The sequence below is a fragment of the Marmota monax genome, unplaced genomic scaffold, assembly GCF_021218885.2.
Source record: "Marmota monax isolate L192 unplaced genomic scaffold, Marmota_monax_Labrador192_F-V1.1 WCK01_AAM20220418_F8-fsc00007, whole genome shotgun sequence".
Taxonomy (NCBI): domain Eukaryota; kingdom Metazoa; phylum Chordata; class Mammalia; order Rodentia; family Sciuridae; genus Marmota; species Marmota monax.
In genome coordinates this window covers 4,003,328-4,026,104 of record NW_026692781.1, presented here as the reverse complement: position 1 = coordinate 4,026,104, position 22,777 = coordinate 4,003,328, and the positions used below count along the sequence as shown (strand labels likewise).

Genomic DNA, 22,777 nt, shown 5'->3' with positions numbered 1-22,777 from the left:
GGGCAATACTGAGAATCGAACATGTACTAAACAAGTGCTCTACCACTAAGTCACAACCCCATCCCCTATCATTTACTCTTAACTCCCTAATCAAGACTCAATTATGGAGAAGACACAAAACCTCCAAGGAGACTATGACAGCTCCTAATAGGGCGACTGCCTCAGGAAACAGACTCTTTACCTATGCTGTGGTTAATAAATGCCTTCTAGTATCCAAGTCTCTGTAGAGACAATCCCCATATTAGTACCAATTCACAATCTTGAGCAATACAACTGTATTCTCAACAGGAAGGAAAAGTGAAATGTACAATGGTCATCTTCCACTCTGTAATATTTGTCATGTCACGTGAACTTCTTGTACTGTGCCAAGATGGGAAAATACCTGATCTTTCAGTTTGGGGACCTGAGAACGAATCTGATGCTCCCTGATAACACCACAGCAATGGAGTCACCCACACACTGCGAAGCATCCTGTACACTTAGGCCACTACCTTACCAAGGACATTTCTAGCACTCGCTCCAACAAGTTCCTCTCATGGTCCTCTTTTCTCCAGAAAAAACTATCTCTTAGATTAATTTTGCATGGAAGAAAGGATATTTTATTCTTTTCATTGTTTACTTCCTCAGGGAAACCTAAATTCTTTGAGCACATGACCATCCTTCTCTCTGCTTTGGAATAGACATTCCAAAGTGACTGGTATCACCAGGCTTTCAATTGATAAAGCATGGCCCATGGCAGGCAGGCCAATTCTCATTTGCATTAATAATGTCAAAGGGAGGAAAACAAAACAAAGAAAAGCATAAACACAAAGCCATTAGTCTCAATTTCCAGGGGACTGCGGCAGACCCAATACCAGATGATCTGGAACTAACATTTCTCTGGATGCACACACGGAGCTATAATCAGAGCATGATCTGTTCTGATTGGAATGTCCACTGCTCTGCTCTGCATCAAGTCCTTGTCCTAAATGGCTTCCACCTCCAATACCCAATTCCCCTCATACACACACATACCCAGACAAGACTAGGCCTTCACAATAGAGAAAGAACACTGGTGTTGCAAGCAGAATAGACATCTTATCACTTTCCCCTGAGAACTGCTGTTTTTAAGCAAAAACCATCTGGCTCATTTCATTATTGTTGTTGAGTAAAATGCTTTATCATGATGAATACTGGATGTGCAAGCCATTAGCTCCCAGATTTTATTAAAACATACTTGAATAAAAATAATGTTTCCTTGTTGACTTCAGTACTACTGATTTTTCTTTGAGAGCTAGAGAGGTCCCCAGTGATGATTCGGCTAAGGCAGAGTGGATATGAGGGTACAGATTTTGACACAGGGATCAATACTTCATCTCAAATCACCTGAGCTATCCTGTGGGTTGCTAGCTTTCTACTCCCTGTGGCAACAGGGGATGAATACTAATACAATTCAGTTCTCTGACACTGCCTGCAGCCAAAGGAAGACTTCAACACCAGCTTTGTCACAGCATATAAATGAGCACCAACGTTTTTCATAATCGAGCTACACTTTAAGCTCACAAGAAGAGGTCTGTGCCTTTAGGGGATGAATAACGAACATATTTTAAATGAGTGTTATTTTGGTAGCCTCTGAAATATAAGTTCATTTTTTTCTTTGTTTCTGGAGTTGCTACAAGGCTGGTATGTTAAGTGAGCTGAAAAGATGAGAGTCATGGTTTGATAAAGCACCAAATCCAGAGACCCATGTACTAATGACAGAAGAGCAAGCATCACACAGTGAGGCAGGAGTATTTGTGGATCAAGCATACCTCACCCCCCCTTGTGCCCCAAATAAAGGTCCATTCCAGCTTCTGCAGTCTTTCTGCCTCACTGCCTGGAGAAAGTGGTCAGTGAAATGCCATCCTCTCTAGACTCGGCCTGAATGCAGTGCAAAGCCACTTAGAAAAAAGATCCTTAATGCTCTTTAGAGAAAATGTCACTCGACCAAAATTAAAGTACTGTATTTCATTAAACAAGAAGCTATACACCAAAACCTCAGTGCTGATGAATGCCTTTGTCACCTGAACATGTTTTAATTTATCCTGGGCAATGAACAATTTCATCTAAAATGTATTTTCCCCAATGTACAAAATACTAAGTAGTCCCAACTAGCTTCTTATTCTGCATAGTATATTTTTTAATTGGTAATTTTTAATTTAATTAGTTATAATAGTGTATTAATAGTTTTGCTAGTCACCTCATAAAAAGTATATATGTATCATAGAAGGAGAGAAAAAAATTGTGCCCCATGATCACAATATTAACGTGTAAAAGGAAATATCTATTCACGGTCAGAGAATTAGAGGATGATTTTGATGTGATGCAAAAATACTAAGAATGGAATGACCAGAGATTCTCAGTGTTTCCAGTATGACTTCAATTGGAATCAGATAAGCAAGGGTATTACTTAATTTGGGCCTTTTGAATATAATCATTTAAGTTTAATCTATTGTCTTAATAAAAGTAAGAGTCACAAGAAAGGGCCTTAGTGCTGAACATACAGTTCAGTGGGAGAGCACTTGCCTAGCATCCTTGCATGAGCAAGGCCCTGGGTTCCATCCCCAGTACAGGTGTGTGTTGGGGGGAAGCCTTAGCACTTTCTTATTAAAAGGTCAATCCTGATCATCCCAGTGGATCCAGAGAGTTGTGATGAAGACTGGTAACACAAAGCCAGACACACCCTGGTGTATATCTCAGCCTTGCTTTGAATAGCTGTGTGACCTCATGCAAATTGCTGATTCTATGTGAGCCTTGGTTTCTTCAACTATAAGAATGAGAACTTAAATCACACCACACATGAGAAATGAACATTCACTGATCCATATAATGCCTGGTCTAATACAGTAAGTTGTCATTATTATGATGGGGGTTATTATTACTACCCGTGATTCAAAATTTCATCCTGTTGTTCACAATGCCAACAATGTCTCCAAGTCATTATTCCATTCCAAAAGAGTGAGGCAAGATTTTCTTTTTTCTTTTCTTTTTTTTTTTGTGGTTGTTGTTGTTTTATTTTTATTCTTTGAAGTACCAGGGATTGAACCTATGGATCACAGAGCTTCAGCTCCAGTCTTTTTAAAAATTATTTCAAGAAAGGATCTCACTAAGTTGCTGAGGATCTGCTGAAGTTGCACAGGCTGGCTTAGAACTTGCTCCTGTCTCAGCTTCCAAAGTAGGAGAATTACAGGCGTAGGGCACCATATCAGGCAAAAGTTATTTTTAAAGTGCTATACAGAATGAAAAATTCAAGTTATTTCCTAACACAGACCATGTAAAGCTTCTATGGAAACACAGCTTGAATTTTACCCAGAATCATACAGGAGACAATAAAGCTCCTTAGGAAATGTATGGTAAGGTTACTGTGAGGCGTTCTGGAGAATGCAATCGTGTAAAATTAAGAGAAAATTCCAACACAGAGGCTAATATCAACAGCTGAGTTGTTGTTTTTTTTTTTAAGCAAACTTTTGTATTTCTTTGTCATTTAAATGGAAGCCAACTTCTAATTTTTTAATTTCTTCTTAAAAATTCACACTTCATGCTCTTTTACTATCCAGGTATACCTAAACTTTTGCATAGTCATTTCTAGTCAAATTCCTACATGTTAAGAGTTAATTGTTTAATTGAAACGAATTTATTAAAGATATTTTGAAAAGTATTACTCATATTTCTACCTCTGTAAAAGGAGTCTGTTCATTTTTATCCATTGCCTTCATTTATCTATATATGATTATCATAGAAGAATGTACAAATTAATTTGTTGCTTATTTTCAAGTAAAGTTCTACTTAACATTTTAATAGGACTGTAAATATAGATACTTTGTAGTTACTTTTAAAGAATTACATGCTATTTTGTCACTTTGATAACAATTTAATTAAGTGATTCTACTAATATTAGACATTAAGATTGTTTTAAATTGTTTTGGATTTGTTATTTTATGTGTGTAATTTCATATATATTTTTAAGTTATAATCACTAACTTTACATGCTCATATTTTGTGCTTCTGTTTAATTCTTCCTCCAGGATGGATTCATATAAATTCAATTGCCTGATGAAAATGTATGAACGTATTTCTGATTATTCGGCATTACCACTTTATCTTTTAAGCAGGTTCTTATCAGCTCACTATAATTATCACAGTTTCAAATTCTTCACTGAGTCATGAAATATGAACTGAGTGGTGTTACTTACGTTAGTCAAAATTACTGATTTTAGCTATGGAGCAATGAAATCCTAGGAAGATTAAAAGACTTGCCTAAAGTTTTAAAGCTGATTAATGGCAGAATTAGATCTCAAGCCCAGGTCTCCGTCCTCCCTCTCCAGGACTCTCATTACATCACTTTATCCTTAATTTCTCATTGGTGTCAGAATGCACTCCTTGGATAAAATGAAAGTCATGAGTCAAAAAAGAAGGTGGAACCAACCTAGATGCCCTTCAGTAGATGAATGTATAAAGAAACTGTGGTACATATACACAATGCTATATTACTTAGCATTAAAAGAGAATAAAAACATGGCATTTAGAGGTAAATGGATGGAGTTGGAGAATATTATGCTAGTGAATGAAGTAAGCCAATCCCCAAAACCAAATGCTGAATGTTTTCTCTGATATGAGGATGTTGATCCATAATGGGGATTGGGGTGGGGGAACATGGGAGGAATGGATGAACTTTAGATAGGGCAAAGGGAATGGAGGGGAGGCAGTGGGGAAGGAAAGATGGTGGAATAAAATGGACATCATTACCCCAAGTACATGTATGAAGACACGAATGACGTGACTCTACTCTGTGTACAACCAGAGACATGAAAAATTAGTGCTCTATATGTGTAATATGAATTGAATTGCATTTTGTTGTCATATATATCAAACTCGAATAAATAAATAAATTTTTTAAAAGAAGGAAAATGGAAAGAGGCAAATGAAAGGCATGAAAGGAATCAGAAAATATTCAAGAGGGTAGGTGGGGTATAGGAAGAAAGGAAAATGCAGTAAGCAGCAATACTGAAAAACTTCCTAAATTAGTCCCATCATTTTTATTCCAGAAAGTATGCGTACCTAGCTGTAGCCATTGAAGTTTGGTTACAACCAGGTATCTCACTAACCAGGAGGCAGCAGCAATACAGTATTTAAATTTTCATGTTAAGAGGTTATAGGAGACTTAGGCATTCATGATTGCCAGCAGAGCCCACCTCTCCCTCATTAATAATATTTTTCCAAAGTGTATTTCCGAATACTTTACAGCTCCCAAAGCAATCTACACACACACAAGCTGAGAACCAGAGTAAGCATCATTTTCCCGTTTTAAAGAAAAAACAAGGTTTCAGAGAGCAAAGCATAATTGTACCTAAATGCAAATCAAATTAAGTGTAACTGGCAGAGCCGAGACTGTGAATTTAAACTTGCATTCTATCTAGATGTTCTCTTATGCTGATGTGAATTTCAATTCTTAATGAGTAAGCTGAACTTACCAATAAGAAAGCAATAATGATTGAACTGCTAGCTTTCTTCTATTTAAACTGATCTAGAGAGCTTAAGGACAATAAGATGCTGGTCCATAATGGGGTATGTGTGGGGAGAATGGAGGAACTTTGATTGAGCCAAGGGGAGGGAAGAAAGAGGAGGGGGCACAGGGGTAGGAAAGATGATGGAATGAGTTGGACATCATTACTGTAGCTACATGTATGATTGCACATATGGTGCGACACTACATCACATAAAACAAAAGAAATGAAAAGTTGTGCTCCATTTATGTATAATGAATCAAAAAGCTTTCTGCTGTCATGTATAACTGATTAGGAGTAATTAAAAAAATTTAAAAAAGAAGAAAGAAATTAAATGGATATGAATAGGAAAAGAAGAACTCAAACTATCCCTATTTGCTGACAACATGATTCTGTATTTAGAACACCCAAAAAAATTCCAACAGAAGACTTCTAGAACTCATAAATGAATGAAGCAAAGTAGCAGGATATAAAGCTAACACCCATAAATCAATTGCATCCCTATACATTGTTGATGAAAGAGAAATTTGGAAAACTATCCCCTTCGCAATAGCCTCAAAAAACAAATAAAATAAAATATTTGAAAAATTCTTAAAAAAAAAAGATTAGCCTCAGGCATGTCAAATCTCCCTTCTGAAATTATTATTTTTTTCTTTTCTGAAATGAGAAATGTGGGAAAGTTGATCTTTACGGCCCCTCCCCCATGCTAGTTAGTGGTCTATGTCATATGCACTGCTTACAGAAATATGTGATGGGCCATTTTTTCAGGTAGAAGTAAATTTCAAGCTGCCTAAAAAAAGCAACATTGTCCAAGCAATTTCAACATTTTTAAAAATGACGAAAGAAAATTTTAAATGGATGTACATTCTAACAGATGAACAAATTTTATTTTCATCCTCAAATAGAGAAAAGAATGACAACCGTGTTTCCATGTCAGAAAGATTCCATGCTAACCAATACGCAAAAGAGAACATCTTGAAACATGACACCAGGGGAACACTGCAGCTTTTGTTGTTGACCTTTGAAGAGAACGCCACGTGAAACCATGATGGCTGTGCCTTGGTTCAGGCTGTACTCAGGAACTCCAAGGGAATGGCCAAAGGGCTAGTCTGACACAGTCTTCTCAGCTTCAGGTTTTCACCCAGTAGTGAGTCACAAAGTCAGCAAGTAACATATTTTAAAAATAAAATAAATTACAATAATTTATCGACGCACGTCACAGAATGCAGCAATATGCTGAGGTTGAGCTAGTTACAGAGATGCTGCTCTCAGCCTCAGAAGTGGGACTCTGCAAGTCACACTTCTGCTGGCTCTGAGGGACTGAGATCATGCCAAGTTTGGTCTCTGGAAAGCACCAGGGGGGAGGCTGCAAGAAGAAAATAGGACTCTCTTCTTTCTGGTTTGCTTCCAGTTCTTGTCATCTGCATCCTCACCCAGTGGCAGCAGCAGCTGGATGCAGTAGCAGCAGTTGGTTCTAGTTTGCAGTTTCTACACATTCCCAGGAACAGTATCATTGTGCTCCTTCAGAGACACCAGCTGGGCTGCATCCCTTCCTCAGAAGACTGGTGGGGCTCATGGCCCTTCCTTTGAGATTCTAAGTTCTAATAACTGCAACCACTTCCTGTGACTCCTTGGTCTTCAGAGTGGTGCATATCCCTGCCATTCCTACCTCTCTGAGCCCTTCCTTGGTATAGCACAAGCAGAGAGCAATGGGTTATTCAAATGTTGGTTACTGATTCACAATGACAAAGGAGCTTACACCAGAGTGTATATTCATTTGTAAATTAGTTATTTCATGAGGCACACTGTTCAGTTCAGCTACAGTTCACAGGTCGATGTTCTCAAAACAAAGTGGGTTCATTTCAGTTGGTGTGCAAGCTCCTTATCTCATCACACACTGGGAGTCAATTACCTTGAGTTCCTCTGGTCAATGATTTTTTGATATTATAGTAATGCTTAAAATATCCCCTACGGTTTTTGTCTCTTAATAGGTGCCCCCAGATTACAGAAGTTAGATAGAGATATATTTTGAGTAAGTTTTCTTTCAATTATATATATGCACATGTACAGAATTGATTGTGATATAAAATGTACTTTATGACTATAAAGTTGGAAATACATTAGCCTAACATGTATATTACAAGAAAAAATACTTATCTAAATCTTGGTAGCACATGTATTTATATGGTATTCCTGTGACACTAATTATAGGAGTCCATTGAAAACTATTTGAATAATTTCACCCAACAGAAACTCCTGTCTACAAATGAGGAAAAAAAAAAAAAAAAAGAACAGTAAATGCAGTACATCAGAGAGAGCTTAGTCTATTTTCTAAGGCTTGATATGTAGTTTCTCTACAGACCTAAGAAAATGTGTGAATTTGTATAAGCCCATTGTATGCTAGGACTTTTGAACACATCAAGTAACTAAGTAACTCTGGGCTGCTTTTTACAGAAATACTTATCTCTGCCAATCATATTAATGGGCAGTCACTTGTGACAGCAATAACAGAAGCAGATGATATGGTCAAGCTTCACCTATTTAAGTATTTCCTAGCACTCTAACAATAACTTAATAGTTTACTTACATGTCTGTAAAGCAAATGCTGTATAATCTATTCCTTATTCTTTTAGGGGAGAAAGGGCAGTTACTTAGTTCAATGTAGAAGATAAGTCCTAGCAGGTTTGTTTTATTTAAAGGCAAAGGAAAACTGAACCATGAGAGGTACCAGGCATTTTTCTAAGAGTCTAGGTAATAGTAATTGATACTTTGGATAAAATGAGTGCCAGTAACAGCCATCTACCTCTTAACATTGGTTCATTACACTGGTATTATGAAGAAAATTTCTACTACTCTTTGGAAAATAACATAAAAGACTTTCTGCTATATTGAAGAAAATGGATTTCAAAGTATTTATTGTAGTTTGAAAATCTTAATTACTTCATTTTATTTTCGAAGCTGTGTCCAAATTTTTCCCCCCTCTGGGTGTAGATGGATAAAACCATTGTCTGTTCCAAGACAGTTGATAAAAATATTTAAAAATATGTATCAAGTACTTAAAGTTATTTAAATTGGAATAATGACTTGGTTAGGTCAACTTTGTTACTTAACCAAAGGAGGAAGTCATTTGGAAATTATGCTGAAGTCAAGACAGGCTGGTAAAAGCACTGGAATAAGAGACAGCAGTGTGTGTTTAATTTGAGGTTCAGGCTTTAGTAAGCTAGCTATGTTCACTTCAGAATGCTATCTGTCCTCTCTGAGTTGCTGCTTCCTTAGCTATGAAATGAGAGGGCTTGACAAGATGGCTTATGAAGTTCTCCACAGGTATTTTGGTCACGTGGTTCCTATGCACTCATTTCTATCTTACATTATGACTAAAACTAAACTAAAACAGGTGCTGTTTAGACAGCATTAAAGAAAGAAACCCCCATTACAAATTAGTTTAACCAGAACAATGTCTAGTTCCTTTATCTTTTTAAAGCATTTGTTATAAGCAGAGATAGTTGAAAGAAAACTGGTACAGTTTAAGGAAAAACATTTTCAAGCAAACATTCTATCAGCAGGCCCTCTTAACTGTCTTCCACAACCCACTGAGGACTGGAAGAGAAAAGTTATTCTTGTTCCACCCATTTTGTTTAGGGTCAGAGTGAGCCAGAGCTAAATGTCAGAGTGCTTCCTGTTCTGATGACAGATAGCCATGCTTGACGTATGATAGCTACAGGAAACCATATCAAGCCCACCTGGGGGAAAGGGCAAAACTGCTCCTAGCTCTCATCATCTTCTCCTTTTTACCACCAAAGCCTGTCACCAATAGAACCAGGAGAGAATTCCAAACCTTGACCCTAGTTAGCAACCCCAGGTACCCAGAAACACCACTCTCCAGTATCAGCTGAAATTCCACCCAAAGCAATCTCTTCTTCCAATATAGTAAAGTTACAAGCATAAATGTCCTACAGTCATTCTATTTTTTTTCTAGATAAGTTTGAACGTGAGAATAGCAAGGTTCTAAAATATGCAGTTTCCAACACATTAGTTTATCCCATTGAGAATTTCTTCCTATTTATGGGTAAAGTTCATTCATTTAAATCTATCCAACTGGCCTCTGCACCATATATTCTTATTTAGTGAAAAAAGAAGTGCCATTGGCAAAGAAAAATATAAGGAGTAAAAATAATATTTCCTCTAGGAAACTATAATAATGGGAAACAACCACTATCTATAATAGGATTTGCCACAGACAGACTACATCTGATAACTCAGACCTTAAAAATAAAAACATACTTGAAATTTTCATGTCAATATTTACAAGATTTACTAGGAAGTCACGCTACTTGGCACAAGTCCTATTTGAAAAATATTTTTGTAAAATAAAGATAACAATCATATCACTTTATAAAATTATTTAAAAATAATTTTCCATTTTATGTCAAATCACTGTTGCTAATATGTACATGACTATCAGAAGGTACTTCTTCATGAGTCCTAAATTTAAGCAGCCTAACTTGTTAGTAGTAGCAGTATGCATGGAAATAACTAGGAAGAAAGACTATGGTAGACACAATGAATTACTTTCATAGAGTAAGGTACCCTAGTCCATGCAGGATTTAGTAAAGCAGGCAAAGAAAGCACAACTATGAAAGGAACTGAATTTTCCACCAGCAGTTAGTGCTGCCCTGTTAATTGCAAAGTAAGACGTTAAAAGAGCAATTTCTACTCATGAAGACTACAGTGATAACCTACATTGCAACAACTGATATCAAGTTGCGTGATATGTGATGTGGAAACTAACTTCCTTTACAGCATCAGCTGGATTTTATGAAGCTCCTAATGCAAAAAAGTATAGTTAGCTAGAATGGATATGGGACTAGCAGCATCTTCCACTGGAAAAACAAATGTATCAAGTACTTAAAGTTATTTAAATCGGAGTAATGACTTGGTTAGTTCAACTTTGTTACTTAACCAAAGAAGGAAGTTATTTGAAAATTATGCTTAGGACAAGACAGGCTGGTAAAAGAAGAGAAAGTATTTTCAGAAGAATCTTAGATATGTGCCTAAAAATGATTTACTAAAAAAGAACACAAAAGATTACTTGCAAGTCAAATAAAAATGCACAAATAATTCTTAGGACGACTGTTATAACTGTTTAAAATATAGTCCCATATTTTTAAAAAATGGGATGTAGGCTTCTGGTTATATAAGAATTATATAAAGTAATTTGACAGATCCTACCTTTTTCAGGAACCGGACTCCATAGGTAAATACGTAGAGGTAAAATGAAAATCTCCACCTGCAGAAGGTTAAAAAAAAATTCTATGACATTCAGTCTATATATCTCATAATATATTCTGAAATATGTGAGTGAATGAACTCCATTAAATTTGCCTCTCCAGGGATTAAACTTGTTGTGTATTAGCTGTTGAACACATATGTGCATGGCTTACACCAAATATTTTGAATATTAATCATTCATAACTTTTTTTCATTTACTGAATTTGCCCATTTTCTCCCTTTCCCCAACATGTGAATTTTCTCTTGCTAATTACTCATGAAGGGATATAGTTCAACAATATGAAGATATTCAAATAATTTATCTGATTCAGACACTAATGACTTAACTAACGTTCATGTTTGTTTAGGAAGGAAAGGAGCTGGGAAGCACTGGGATTGAAGTAAATTATATTCCATGCATGTATGATTATGTAAAAATGAGCCCCAATATTTTATATAATTATAATGCACTAATAAAAATATAAAAAAGAATAAAAAAACTTCAATATTCTAAAATTGGGTAAGTTTCTTTTGTCTTTTAAACAATTGTTTATTGACATCTTTGTGGATGTTGCTAAAGGAAGTCATATAGATTTCAATAAGAAATATTACAATTGTTAAAAGTATATACCATTCTAAACTGCATCTACCTGGTAGACTTTGTTTTTAAATTAAAAAACATTTTATCTTTTCTTTAGATTTTAAATGATAGAAATGTTTCAAGAATGTTGAATTATAAGATATGTAGGTGTGTATTTGTTTGTTTATTACAAAAAAAAAATCCCTCTCTTACCCTAGTACTCAATTTCTAATTTTATTCCTGTACTCTCTGTGAATAGCTGTGCCTTTAAAACCTGGCTAGATTTCACTGCATACGATTCCTGAGGTTATGTTGTTAGTGGAAACTTGGGATTTTTAGGAGTTTTAAATGAACACAAAGTAGAAAATGACCAGTCAGCTTCAGTCCATCAGAGGGCAATTCGCTTTTTGTGTTTGCAAATCATGTAATAATTTCAAATAGGGCAACAATGAAAGGTGATCTTTCGAGATGATTCAAATAATGTACAAGATCATCTGGAGGAAATGACAGCTGTATTCAGATAAGAATAAAGAATAATGATATGGGGTCTCCAACAGTTGAGTGAGACCCAAGGGAGACACAGGCAGACTCATTCATGGACTAACCAACTCTTCACATTTTCTGGACTTTAATCAGAACTAACTTTTGGAAAAGAGCTTTGAACATCAGGGTTGAAAACAGCCAACAATTCATAAAGCCTGAATCCAAGGAACAACAGTAGAAACTGATGGAAACAAAAATGATTCCACAAGTCTCCAAACACTAATAGAAAAGCAAGGATTCTAAAACCGCACATAAAAGACACTAGTAAGTAGACATGGCTTGCTTATTCATTAAAGTAAAAAACTTAACTTTAACTTCATCTTCAATTTCAGTTTCTTGGTGGTTACAGGTAAGAGTGATTTGAGTCAAATTCTAGGTCAGAAGTGGGATGGCTTCACGTGGGGGCTCTATGCTTGATTTAAATGCTGTACTGTAGCTGTTTTGAAATTCTTATTTGTTGGACAAGGGGTGCCATGTTTTATTTTGCATTAGGCCTTACAAATTACATAACTGGTTCTGATTATGAACATAGATTATCCTAACTTTGGGTGAGGCTGTTAATATCCCTTGACCTTAGTCTATCTTTAAAGGTAGAGTGAGTTTATACTGTAACGATGACTCAAGCATTTGGTAGCACCAGTAATCTCTACTTTACTCTAGTCCCTCCCTCTACTTATTTGCATTGAACAAGGCTACTTGATGGATTGCCTTATTTTTCTGGCCCCTGGAGGCAACTGAATTTGTAACTTCTTTATTAAATCATTTATAACAGCTGTTTCAGCTCTAAGACTACTGTTAGTAGGCAGTTATCAGGCAGCTTTTATGTATAATAAAAATTTTATAGAAGTCATTGGAATTCCTACCATTACTTAGGTACATTTTATTTCAACACTAGAATGACCCAGTTTTCCTAAGACATAGGTTCTATTACAGGAACACTGATGCCTCTATGATTTGACTAACAACTCATGATGAATATTTACAAGGCAGAGTATATTTTCACAAAATATCTGCAGGAAGCAAGATTTTTCAAGTGCTGTGTAACATGAAAAAGTACTTTGCCTGTGGAGTTTCATATAAGCTACACTTAATTTTAAATGTTTGCCACCAGCCCCTGGTAGAGGCTCTCCCAACTTTCTACTAAAATATCTCCACAAAGAGAAAAAAGTAAAGCAGTTTGCAATCATACAAGGGAGGAAGATATTACCAGCAACTTTTTTGCTAAAATTAGAATGATTTTACAACAGTAAAAGAATAAAATGAGGTTTAATGAATGCGATGAGAGGTAACAAGAAACAAGTTGAAATCCTTTAAGCAAGTAGGAAAATGTATCCGCATATCTCTCTTTCTCTGCTTTCTGTCATCTTGAACAGAAATGTAAAAATCTGTATCAGTCAGAAACCTAGACAGCTCTTTTTCATGCAAGGTGATGCCTCTTGAGGCAGCAGGAGAATCCCCCACTCCATGGGTTAGTGATTGCAACTTTATTTTAACAACTGGGAAGAAGGGGAAGTACTTTGCACCCTGGCAGTGTCAGTGGCAGATTTAGAGACAAGATGATCTTTGAAAGTGCTGCATTCTGAGTGTTGGAGTTCTTATATAACTCATATATAAAGTAACAGAGAACAAGGCATTGGAGATACTTACTTGTCTGAAAGTCTTCTAGTCCACTGAAAATGGGTCAGAGTCCATAAACAACCCCCCACTAAGAGGTCAGAGATCTAAAAGGACTTTTACTAACAAACAGGAGCACAGTGGGGCTAAGGACAACCAGTATATTCTTTTTTTGAGAGGGTCTGGTTGAATATTTCCAAATTCAGGAATAAAAATAACAGCTAAAAGTCAGCATGGGTCTACTAAACAGTACTGAATATGGAAAGTAACGAGCATGCAAATTTTCAAAGGAAGCACATCTTTAGTTTCCTAAAGATAATTTCCTCTAGGAATCAAAAGTAATTTTTAAAAACGTATTTGGCAACGTTGATATGATACAAGAAGATATGACCTCTTAAAACAAAAGTAGAAAGCTATAAATCAATAAAAGTCCTCTGGTAAGATGAAAAGAAATTATAGATAGAAAAGAAAAGAAAAAAAAAGAAGCATTACATGGATTCTAAAACTGAAAAGTAGCACTATCATCCACGTGGAGAGAAGTGATTGCAGAACACATAGGAAAAATTAAATCACTGGTGTATAGAGGGTAAATATCCCTATGAGGCCATCTGCAAAAAGATCCTAGGTCTGAGGGACCGGAAAGAACAACAACAACAACAAAAAGTCAATTATAACTGTTTCTGAGAAAACATAAGTGAAGAACTGAAGGGGAAGTAATAATCCAAGACAAACTGACAAATTAAAAAAAAAAAACTAAACTGAAAAAAAGGAGAACTAAATTTACTCCAAACAATATCAATTCAAAGTTCCTTTCTGACAATTTTTTTAAGCCGAAGGAAAAAAGAAAACAAAAAGAAAATCCTTCAGTATTTACAAAGAAAAACAAATACAAGTCAAAACACAAATCAGGGGCTGGGGTTGTGGCTCAGCAGTAGAGTGCTTGCCTTGCACATGTGAGCCACTGGGTTCGATCCTCAGCACCACATAAAAATAAATAAACAAAATAAAGGTATTGTGTCCATCTACAACTAATACACACACACACACACACACACATCAAAAGAAAATGAGTCACCGTCAAAGGAACAAATGTCCAATTGGTCTTAAATTTCTCCTCTGTATTACCAAATGCCAGAAAAAGAGAAGACTCAAAGAAAGCAACAGCCAGCCAAACTCCGTTTCATCTGTAAAGGAATTTGAAAGATATTCTCATATTCAAAGGCTCAGAAAAGACATCACTCATTAACCTTTACTAAAAAAATTAGGCTAATTCCAACCCACTAAGATACAAATAAAAATAAAGAATGTGAATGGTATAATTTTAGAATCAAAAGAATATATTTCATTAGTAAAGTAAAATAATTGCAGTAAATTTCATTGCTAAATTAAATGCTATTGTTATTAAGGAATAATGTAAAATACTTAATAATAATCAAGGGATTATTCCTCAGACTGTATTAATGAAAACAGGGAATAAGAAGGGAGGCATTAAATCCATTCTTGTTGGACAACTTCAAGCCATTGTTGATTTGATAACAAGAGAAATAACAGTGAAGGAATATTTTTATAGAAACTTAAAGATGACTCCTGGTTAAAAATGGTAAACTGAATACAAATTCTCTTCAGTGCCTTTATGAACGTACCACTAAACTAGCAGAAGAAGGGTTCTGATAAGCACAGCATGAACTCCCAAGGACAAGAAAGCAGGATGAAAGACGATTCTTCAGCCTGGAAAGCAGAAGGGAAGGGGTGATAGCTTACTTAGCAGAATAAGGAGCTAAGTCAGTCCTAAGTAGTCCATAGTGGGTGCTCAGAAGGATGTCAGAGTCCCAGGAAGATTCCAGATGAGGAAAACAATTGTACAAGGAAGCAGCCCCCGTTGGGAACAGAGGCCTAGGCTTGTCCCAGGGGCCTTGCTGTTGAGCACTGACTCTAAAGTTGGTTTCTCTCAAATTTGGTAGAATTAGAGCACACTCCTTTGCCTAGAGAAGTCAGCATGTTCCACTGCATTTGCTTGGATGTGGAAGCCTTTTATATCCATCAAACCTGAAAATTAGAATAGGAAGCTAGTAAAAACCACCACTGAATCTGGTTTATTATCCTTATACAACAAGGCTGAACAACTCTTTTTTTTTTTTTGTTAAAAATCAAGAATGATCAAATGTGCCATAAAAGCAGGAAATCAGGGCATTGGGCTCTTGTTTCTTGCTGCCAGGTGTCACCCAAATGGCACAGGGTTCCTTAACTACAGAGGGGACCTTGAGCTCAACTCAGCATGCCATTTTAAGGAGGGAGAGCAGAATGCAGAAGTCACCGCATTCACAACGCTTATGTAAAGTGCTTCTTCTCTGCCACCAGCAATTCTAGGTGATTTATAATTAGGAAGTCATTTAATGGAGCTATTTCACACAGCAAGGCAGGCACCATTATCATCATCATCCCTACCTTCTTTTTTCAGATGAGGAGAAAAGCCCAAAGAGGTTTTATAACTTGCTGAAGACCACACAGCTAATAAGGGGGAGTCAGGATGGAAGGTAGGCAGTGTGATTCCTGTATCCAGGCTCTTAACCTTAAGGCTATGCTGCTCTGCCTGATTTTACACACCTGAACGGAAGACAGTGCCTTCAGCTAAAATGGTTTTCTTTGGACATCATAGGTTGAGAGCAGTCTACTTTGACCAATACAGACAGACTGCTTACAAACCTGGGGACTAGGGAGGACTGCTCTGCTCCTTCTTTTCAAGACTAGGGCAGTTAAAATAATATGAAGCTTACCAACCAACATCACAGTGATTACCTCCTGGGGCCTCTCCATACTATCACTCACCCCTCCACCTGCGGAAGCACTAGCCTCTTTCAGGATTTATGTCTAATGCTGCTTGTTCTGTGAAGCCATGTTTTTTCTTAGTGCTGCAATCCTGGGAACACTGCAACTTTCTGATCTTATTTTCTTTCCTCATCTTTGATTATAGCCACAAACCTTTGACTTGCTTGTGAGTTCTAAATGCCTCAAGAACGAGTCTTATTTATCCTTGCCTTTCTGGTAGCAAATAGTACCTTGCCAAGACTAGCTCCTCAACTGACCTCTGAGTTTTTATTAAGAGTACATGTTCCCTTCATTTATTGAATTCTACATTAACCAAACTAGTCCTTGGTCAAATAACTTATCAACTATTTCCAGGAACTATACAAATATGAGCAAGAAAGGGGAGAGGTATGACAATGGAATGGTCTAAGTAATGAAAAATATTGTTATTTCGTGCAAAATTAGGGCATATTGTCACAATCCAAAAAAATGAGGGAATGGTTATTCTTTTCTCTAAAATTGAATTAACTTGGAAATTTTTCTCAGTTCAGTTCTTCTATTACCTAAACAAAAATAAACAAGGGCTAGGGGTTGTGGCTCAGTGGCAGATCACTTGCCTCGCACACGTGAGGCACTGGGTTCAATCTTTAGCACCACATAAAAATAAATAGACAAAATAAAGATATGTGTCCATATATAACTAAAGAATATTTTCTTAAAAAAACAAATAAACAAGATTAGCTGGGTGCAGTGGCACACACCTGTAATCCCAGTGGCTCGGCAAGTTGAGACAGTAGGATTGAGAACTCAAAGCCAGCCTCACCAACGGTGAGGTGCTAAACTACTCAGTGAGACCCTGTCCCTAAATATAAAAAGGGCTAGGAATGTGGCTCAGTGGTTAAGTGACCCTTCTACCAATAAATAAATAAATAAATAAATAAATAAATAAATAAATAAACAAGATTAGCTTATTTCTTATCAAATATGAGAAATGAAGTCGTGCTTATATGCATGGCCTGAAAATTTTTCTTTCACAAAATGTAATGTATAATATAAATTATTTTGCTATACTTTAGAAATTGTTACAAATGACACAAAATTATGCAGTTGGAAAATGAGAATATTTTTAGAAATAAATTATAATGAACCTTATTTATTGGTACTTTAAAATATGTACATCTATCATTTTACTTCTAAGCCCAAAGTAGACTATTTTTCTATTCAAACTCATAGCTGACAACTTTTATAAAATAAGAACAATGCTGTGGGAAGTACTAAAGAATGAAATCTACAAAATTGTGCTATTTCTATGTACAAATCTACCACAATGAATTCCACAAAAATAAATACATAAATAAACATATGTATGTCAAGGCTGTTTGAAGATCTTTTTTAATTAAAAAAAAGATATGAACAAAACTGCATTTCAGTCATACTTTATACTTCTCCAGTAAATTACCACTGGACTTATAAAAACTCCAAGGGGTTTCTGTATAGATATAATCACTTCCACAGTTTTAACATAAAGTAATTGGTGTCTCAGTCTTGATATGAATAGTGATCTTGGAGAAGTACTTTTTACTTTCAGTTGGCTTTCTTTAGAGCTCACCTATTGTTATACAATAATATAAGTAATTGCTGGCATTTCTTGAGCACTTACTTTGTGCTGATACCATCCTTAAGAGTCTCACATGTTAAATAATTAGTAAATCACTTACATCTTATGAGAACCCTATGGGACAGATTCTATTGTCATTCGCATTTTATATATAAGATCGAACTTGAGTAACTTGTCAAAAGACACAGTTAATAAGTGGTAGATTTTAGATTCAAATTCAGGCAATTTGATTCCAGAGACCATTTTCTTTCGTACTAAATATCAATGATTTTTAACACATAAGTTATTTTACTGTGAATAACATTACAGCTCTTCCTCCTACCACAATACACAAAAATCAATGGAACTATTCTGAGAGCTGCTGTCCCTGTTTCAGCTACAAAAGGAGAGCAAAGGAGATGGGTGCCTTCTCTTCCTTTCTCAGCATAATGCAATGCACACATTTCAGGTGAAGTGACTTCCTGAGACTCCTACTGAGAGGTGGTGCTGTGAATGTATGTTGCTCACCCTAACAGGAAACAGCTCAGGGAAGGCCCAGATGTGGCCTTAACTACTGTGCTTTATTGTAAGTTTAGTATTTATATACACACAAGTCAGAAGTATCTGCTCCTCCATTTTTTAATTTTCTCAAACCAGACTACTTAACAGCTAGATAGAGACCTTAGGGGTCATCTACCCTCTTGCTCTACAGATTAGGATGAGGACCCAGAGAACTGTGTCTCATCTCTACATTAGAGGAAACTTGGTTAAACAAGTTTCATACCAGGTCTTCTTTATCTACACTTCCAGGCTCTGTGGCCTTAAGGTTCCAAGATTAGAAATGGATAACTAACCAAAAGTATAAGGAAAAAAAAAAAACCAGCAGATAACCTATTCTGAGAGCCTATTTTGAGAAGGCAATATAATGTTGATTAGTGAACAGACATCACACTTTACAAATTAAACCAACACCTAAATTTATTTTTTGAAAGTTGTTGCTTTCAACCTTTTGTTTTCTTTGTATGGATGGTGGGTTGTGTTTAGGATTTGTGAAACACAACAAGTTCCTTCCCTTGTTTTGCAGTTAGCAAGCCCAATGAAGTCTTCCTACCCCATTGCACTGTGTTAATGATGCAGACTCATACTTCTTTTTCATGCCCTACAGGCCTAAGTACCTCCCTCCAAAAAAAGGATGGGGGATATATATTAATGATATATCTTTTTTCCAGGTTTATTGAGGTATAAATGACAAAATTGTGTGATCTTAAGGTATACAACATGATGATTTGATTACTTTGTGAAATAATTAACAAGATCAAGTTTTAAACATGTGTCACCTTACCAGGCAGTATATTAGATCCCCTGAACTGATGTATGTTATAATTGAAAATCTGTACACTTTGACCAAAGTCTTCTCTTTTCCCTGCCTCTGGTAACCGCTATTCTACTCTGTTTCTAGGAGTTCAGTTGACACCATATTTTAAAGTGAGGGCAGAACTGAAGTCTTTGTTGACCAGCTGATTGGTTTCATTCATCAGAAAATATTTTTGAAAGCATGACTTTTAGGTCAATAATATCCTTTTCAAGCAGTTTATGTTCAGGCTGATTACTCTTGACACTGATTTGACTACTTGAGTACAACTTAGGGAGAAAGTAAATTAACTCTAGTTGGAAAACATGTCATATATCTTAAAGAATGAAATAAAAGTGAGATTACAGACTTCTTTTAGGAAACTCTGATATACAATCTAAATTCCCAGAGTAGTTTTCAAACTTGTATTACTTTAGGAGTCCGAAGAAATACTATAGCTGGGGGAAAGATGTTATTCTTCCCAGGGACTGTTTATGCAGACCTGATTCCAGCCTTGAGGCAAACATTTCCTGAAATTATTCTACCTCCATCAATTATTAACTCTGTGGCTCCAAAAAAGTTTTCCTCCTTTGCTGAAGGCTCAGCTCTTTCTTTGTTTGAGAAGCAACAGAATTAACAAGGCAGTAACAGAGGTTGGAAGGCAAAACTATTCAGTTTGGGTTCCCAGATCAAATGTGAACAGTCTTCATGAAATCACTGATTCAAAAACTACACTTAGCACTTATATAAAGTCTGATGATATGCAAAAGAATGACCCAATTTTCATATGCATACATAAATACATATGTAACAAAAAATCACAAGGAAATATAAACAGTATATTCAGGGTAGAAGTTACTTCTGAGGGGTAGAGAACAGAGAAGGGACATACAAGGACTCTGGCTGATTCTCTTTAGTCTTTAAAATAAGGCTAAAGCGGCTCACCAGGTTGAGGCAGGAGGATTGCAAGTTCAAAGCCAGCCTCATCAAAAGTGAGGTGCTAAGCAACTCAGTGAGACTCTGTCTCTAAAGAAAATACAAAATAGGGCTGGGATGTGGCTTAGTGTCCATCTGAACTCGGTGTCCCTGAGTTCAATTGCCAGTATCCACGTCCCTCCCCCCCAAAAAGCAGAATTGGATAGAACACAGTGGAGTTTTGTTATCTTAGTTCTCTCTGCTTGTTATATTATTCTCAGTGTTTTGAAATATTTCATTAACAGATGATATGAATAAGAATTATGCTTACTAAAAATGCATTATTCTTTTCCTTCTCACATCCCTAGAAACCTTCAATGACTTGCTCTTTATGCTGACACTCCATGCATCCTTTCTAAGCATCATAACTAATTTTATTGTTTTCTTGTCACACTTTTAGAGATAAAATTGCCTAAGTATTGAGTAATCAAGGTTTGGCTGAGGTAAATGATTTATACAATCCAGCATTTTCTTTTTTGGCCTCTAACATTTTTCAGATCTTCAAAATCCTGTAGGAAATAAAAGAATTAGGCAACAGGAAATAGGGATGGGAGGGAAATTTTTGCTAAATACTCTTTCCTAACTTTTGAATATTACACTTTGTGAATTTATCACCTGTCAAACAGTTAAAATAGAGCTAGGCATGATGGCTCATGCCTGTAATCCCAGTGACTGGAGAGGTTGAGGCAGGAGGACTGAGAGTTTGAAGCTAGTCTTAGCAACTAAGCAAAGTCCTGAGCAACTTAGTGAGACCCTGTCTCAAATAAAAAAAATAAAAGGGGTTGGAAATGTGACTCAGTAGTTAAACCCCACTGTGATCAATCCGTAGTACCCCACCCACCAAAAAAAAGTTAAGATAAAAATTTAAATAAAAAAATATGATCTGGAGCTATAACTGCTAACATGGAAGACATTATAGTATTTAGTGGGAAAATATAATTAGAAAATAATATGAGTATAATACATATTATGTATATTTTATGTTACATGTACATATTTTATGTTACATGTATATATCCATACACACACACACACATATATATGCACACACACGGATATAGCATCATAAGAGAAACAATAAAATTCCAGCTGTAATTTCATCTTAAAAAAAAAAACAAAAAAAAACTGCCCTTTGGAAGTGTTTCAGATAGAACATGCATTTTGTACTTAACTCTGATTCTACATTTTTTTACATTTGACTCTGTTTTGTTCCTGGGTTCTATTAACATTGTACTGATTGTTTCTTCAACCCTGTGTCAGGATCCACATTTTTCTTTTCATTTTTCTTTCTGGCTCCCTTTGTCAAGCACCCAGCAAGGTAGAATTCAGCATCGCTGACGTTGGTCCTTTCTCTTCAGTCTTTCCGACATCATCTTAGTTGTACATCTACTCAAAATGCATCTGCCATAATTCAGTGTCCACAAATAACACATTTTTAGATGATTCTTCCTATAAAATTGTATCACTCCTAGAATTTCCCTGAATATAGACTAAACTTATCATTGTGAGCTTAAAGTCCATTTAAGCTCATTTGAATGATCATAATTTGTGAAAATCAGAAAGAGACAAGTGAACAAGTTCTAGCTAACCATTTTCTAAGGTAAGGATTTTAAAAAGGAGTAAAACAAACATAGCTTGCCCGCTGCCCAAAATAAATTTAGTCAATATGACTCTGAAGCACACACTTGCAAGTGTCACAATTTTTAAGTGTGTCCCTGAGGCAAAAGCTGCCAAATATTTATAACAGTCTAGAATTCAAATTCATGTCCTGCGTCTCTTACACATCAAGTGCTTCTGTAGTCTCTATGATGTTCTTTTTTTTCTGATTGGAAAGCAGACTGGAGACAAAGTAACACTTGCTGAGCACTGATGTTGTGATTGCATAAGAAAGAAAATCGGAATCAGTCATACTAAAGTTTTCAAAAATTAAGTACATTTGATTTTAAGAAGGAAGTGAATTTCCCTTTCTCTACTTCCCTGTTTGTGTCCACTCCTTGTCACAGATTCTACTGCACATTTCACCACAGGACATGAGACTGAGCAGGGGAGCTTGCCCAGGGATACAGCTGGAGATCATCATGTTGCTCCAAACCCATGCCCACAATTGTAGTGAGAGTTTCTTCATCTGAAAATAAAGACTAAAATGCCTGTTTCTCAATATTTTTAGGAGAATTCAATAGGAAGGAAGAAATTAAGTTTAAAAAAGGAGATGGACAGAAATGGATGTTAGGGTTATTGATGAGGCTCACTATTAATTTACCTGTCCTGACGTACCACTCTTACCATGCACACATTTAAAATCATGTGTCACCTTCTTGAGCTTTGATCATGAGGGATGTGTATGTGTGTGTGTGTGTGTGTGTGTGTGTGTGTGTATTAGTAAATATGTACCTGTACATCGACACGTATGTTTATAAGTATATACATATACCATTAAATCTGTGTATGTCAAGGATTGTCCAATTACAAACAAATGTAGTTGTACAGCATTCTGACCAATAACCATTATTTTCTACTTGGAA

The 22,777-nt window shown here is 36.0% G+C and overlaps 1 protein-coding gene across 2 annotated transcripts in view; it reads right to left on the bottom strand.

Moving 5' to 3' along the window:
- Window positions 1–22,777, bottom strand: part of Cers6 (ceramide synthase 6) — a 298,174-nt gene that overhangs the window by 119,402 nt on the left and 155,995 nt on the right. For both annotated transcript variants that reach the window (XM_058580155.1, XM_046447442.2), the window contains exon 4: window positions 10,752–10,809. In XM_058580155.1, the coding sequence (XP_058436138.1) occupies window positions 10,752–10,809 (58 nt within the window). The remainder of the gene's footprint in view (window positions 1–10,751; window positions 10,810–22,777) is intronic.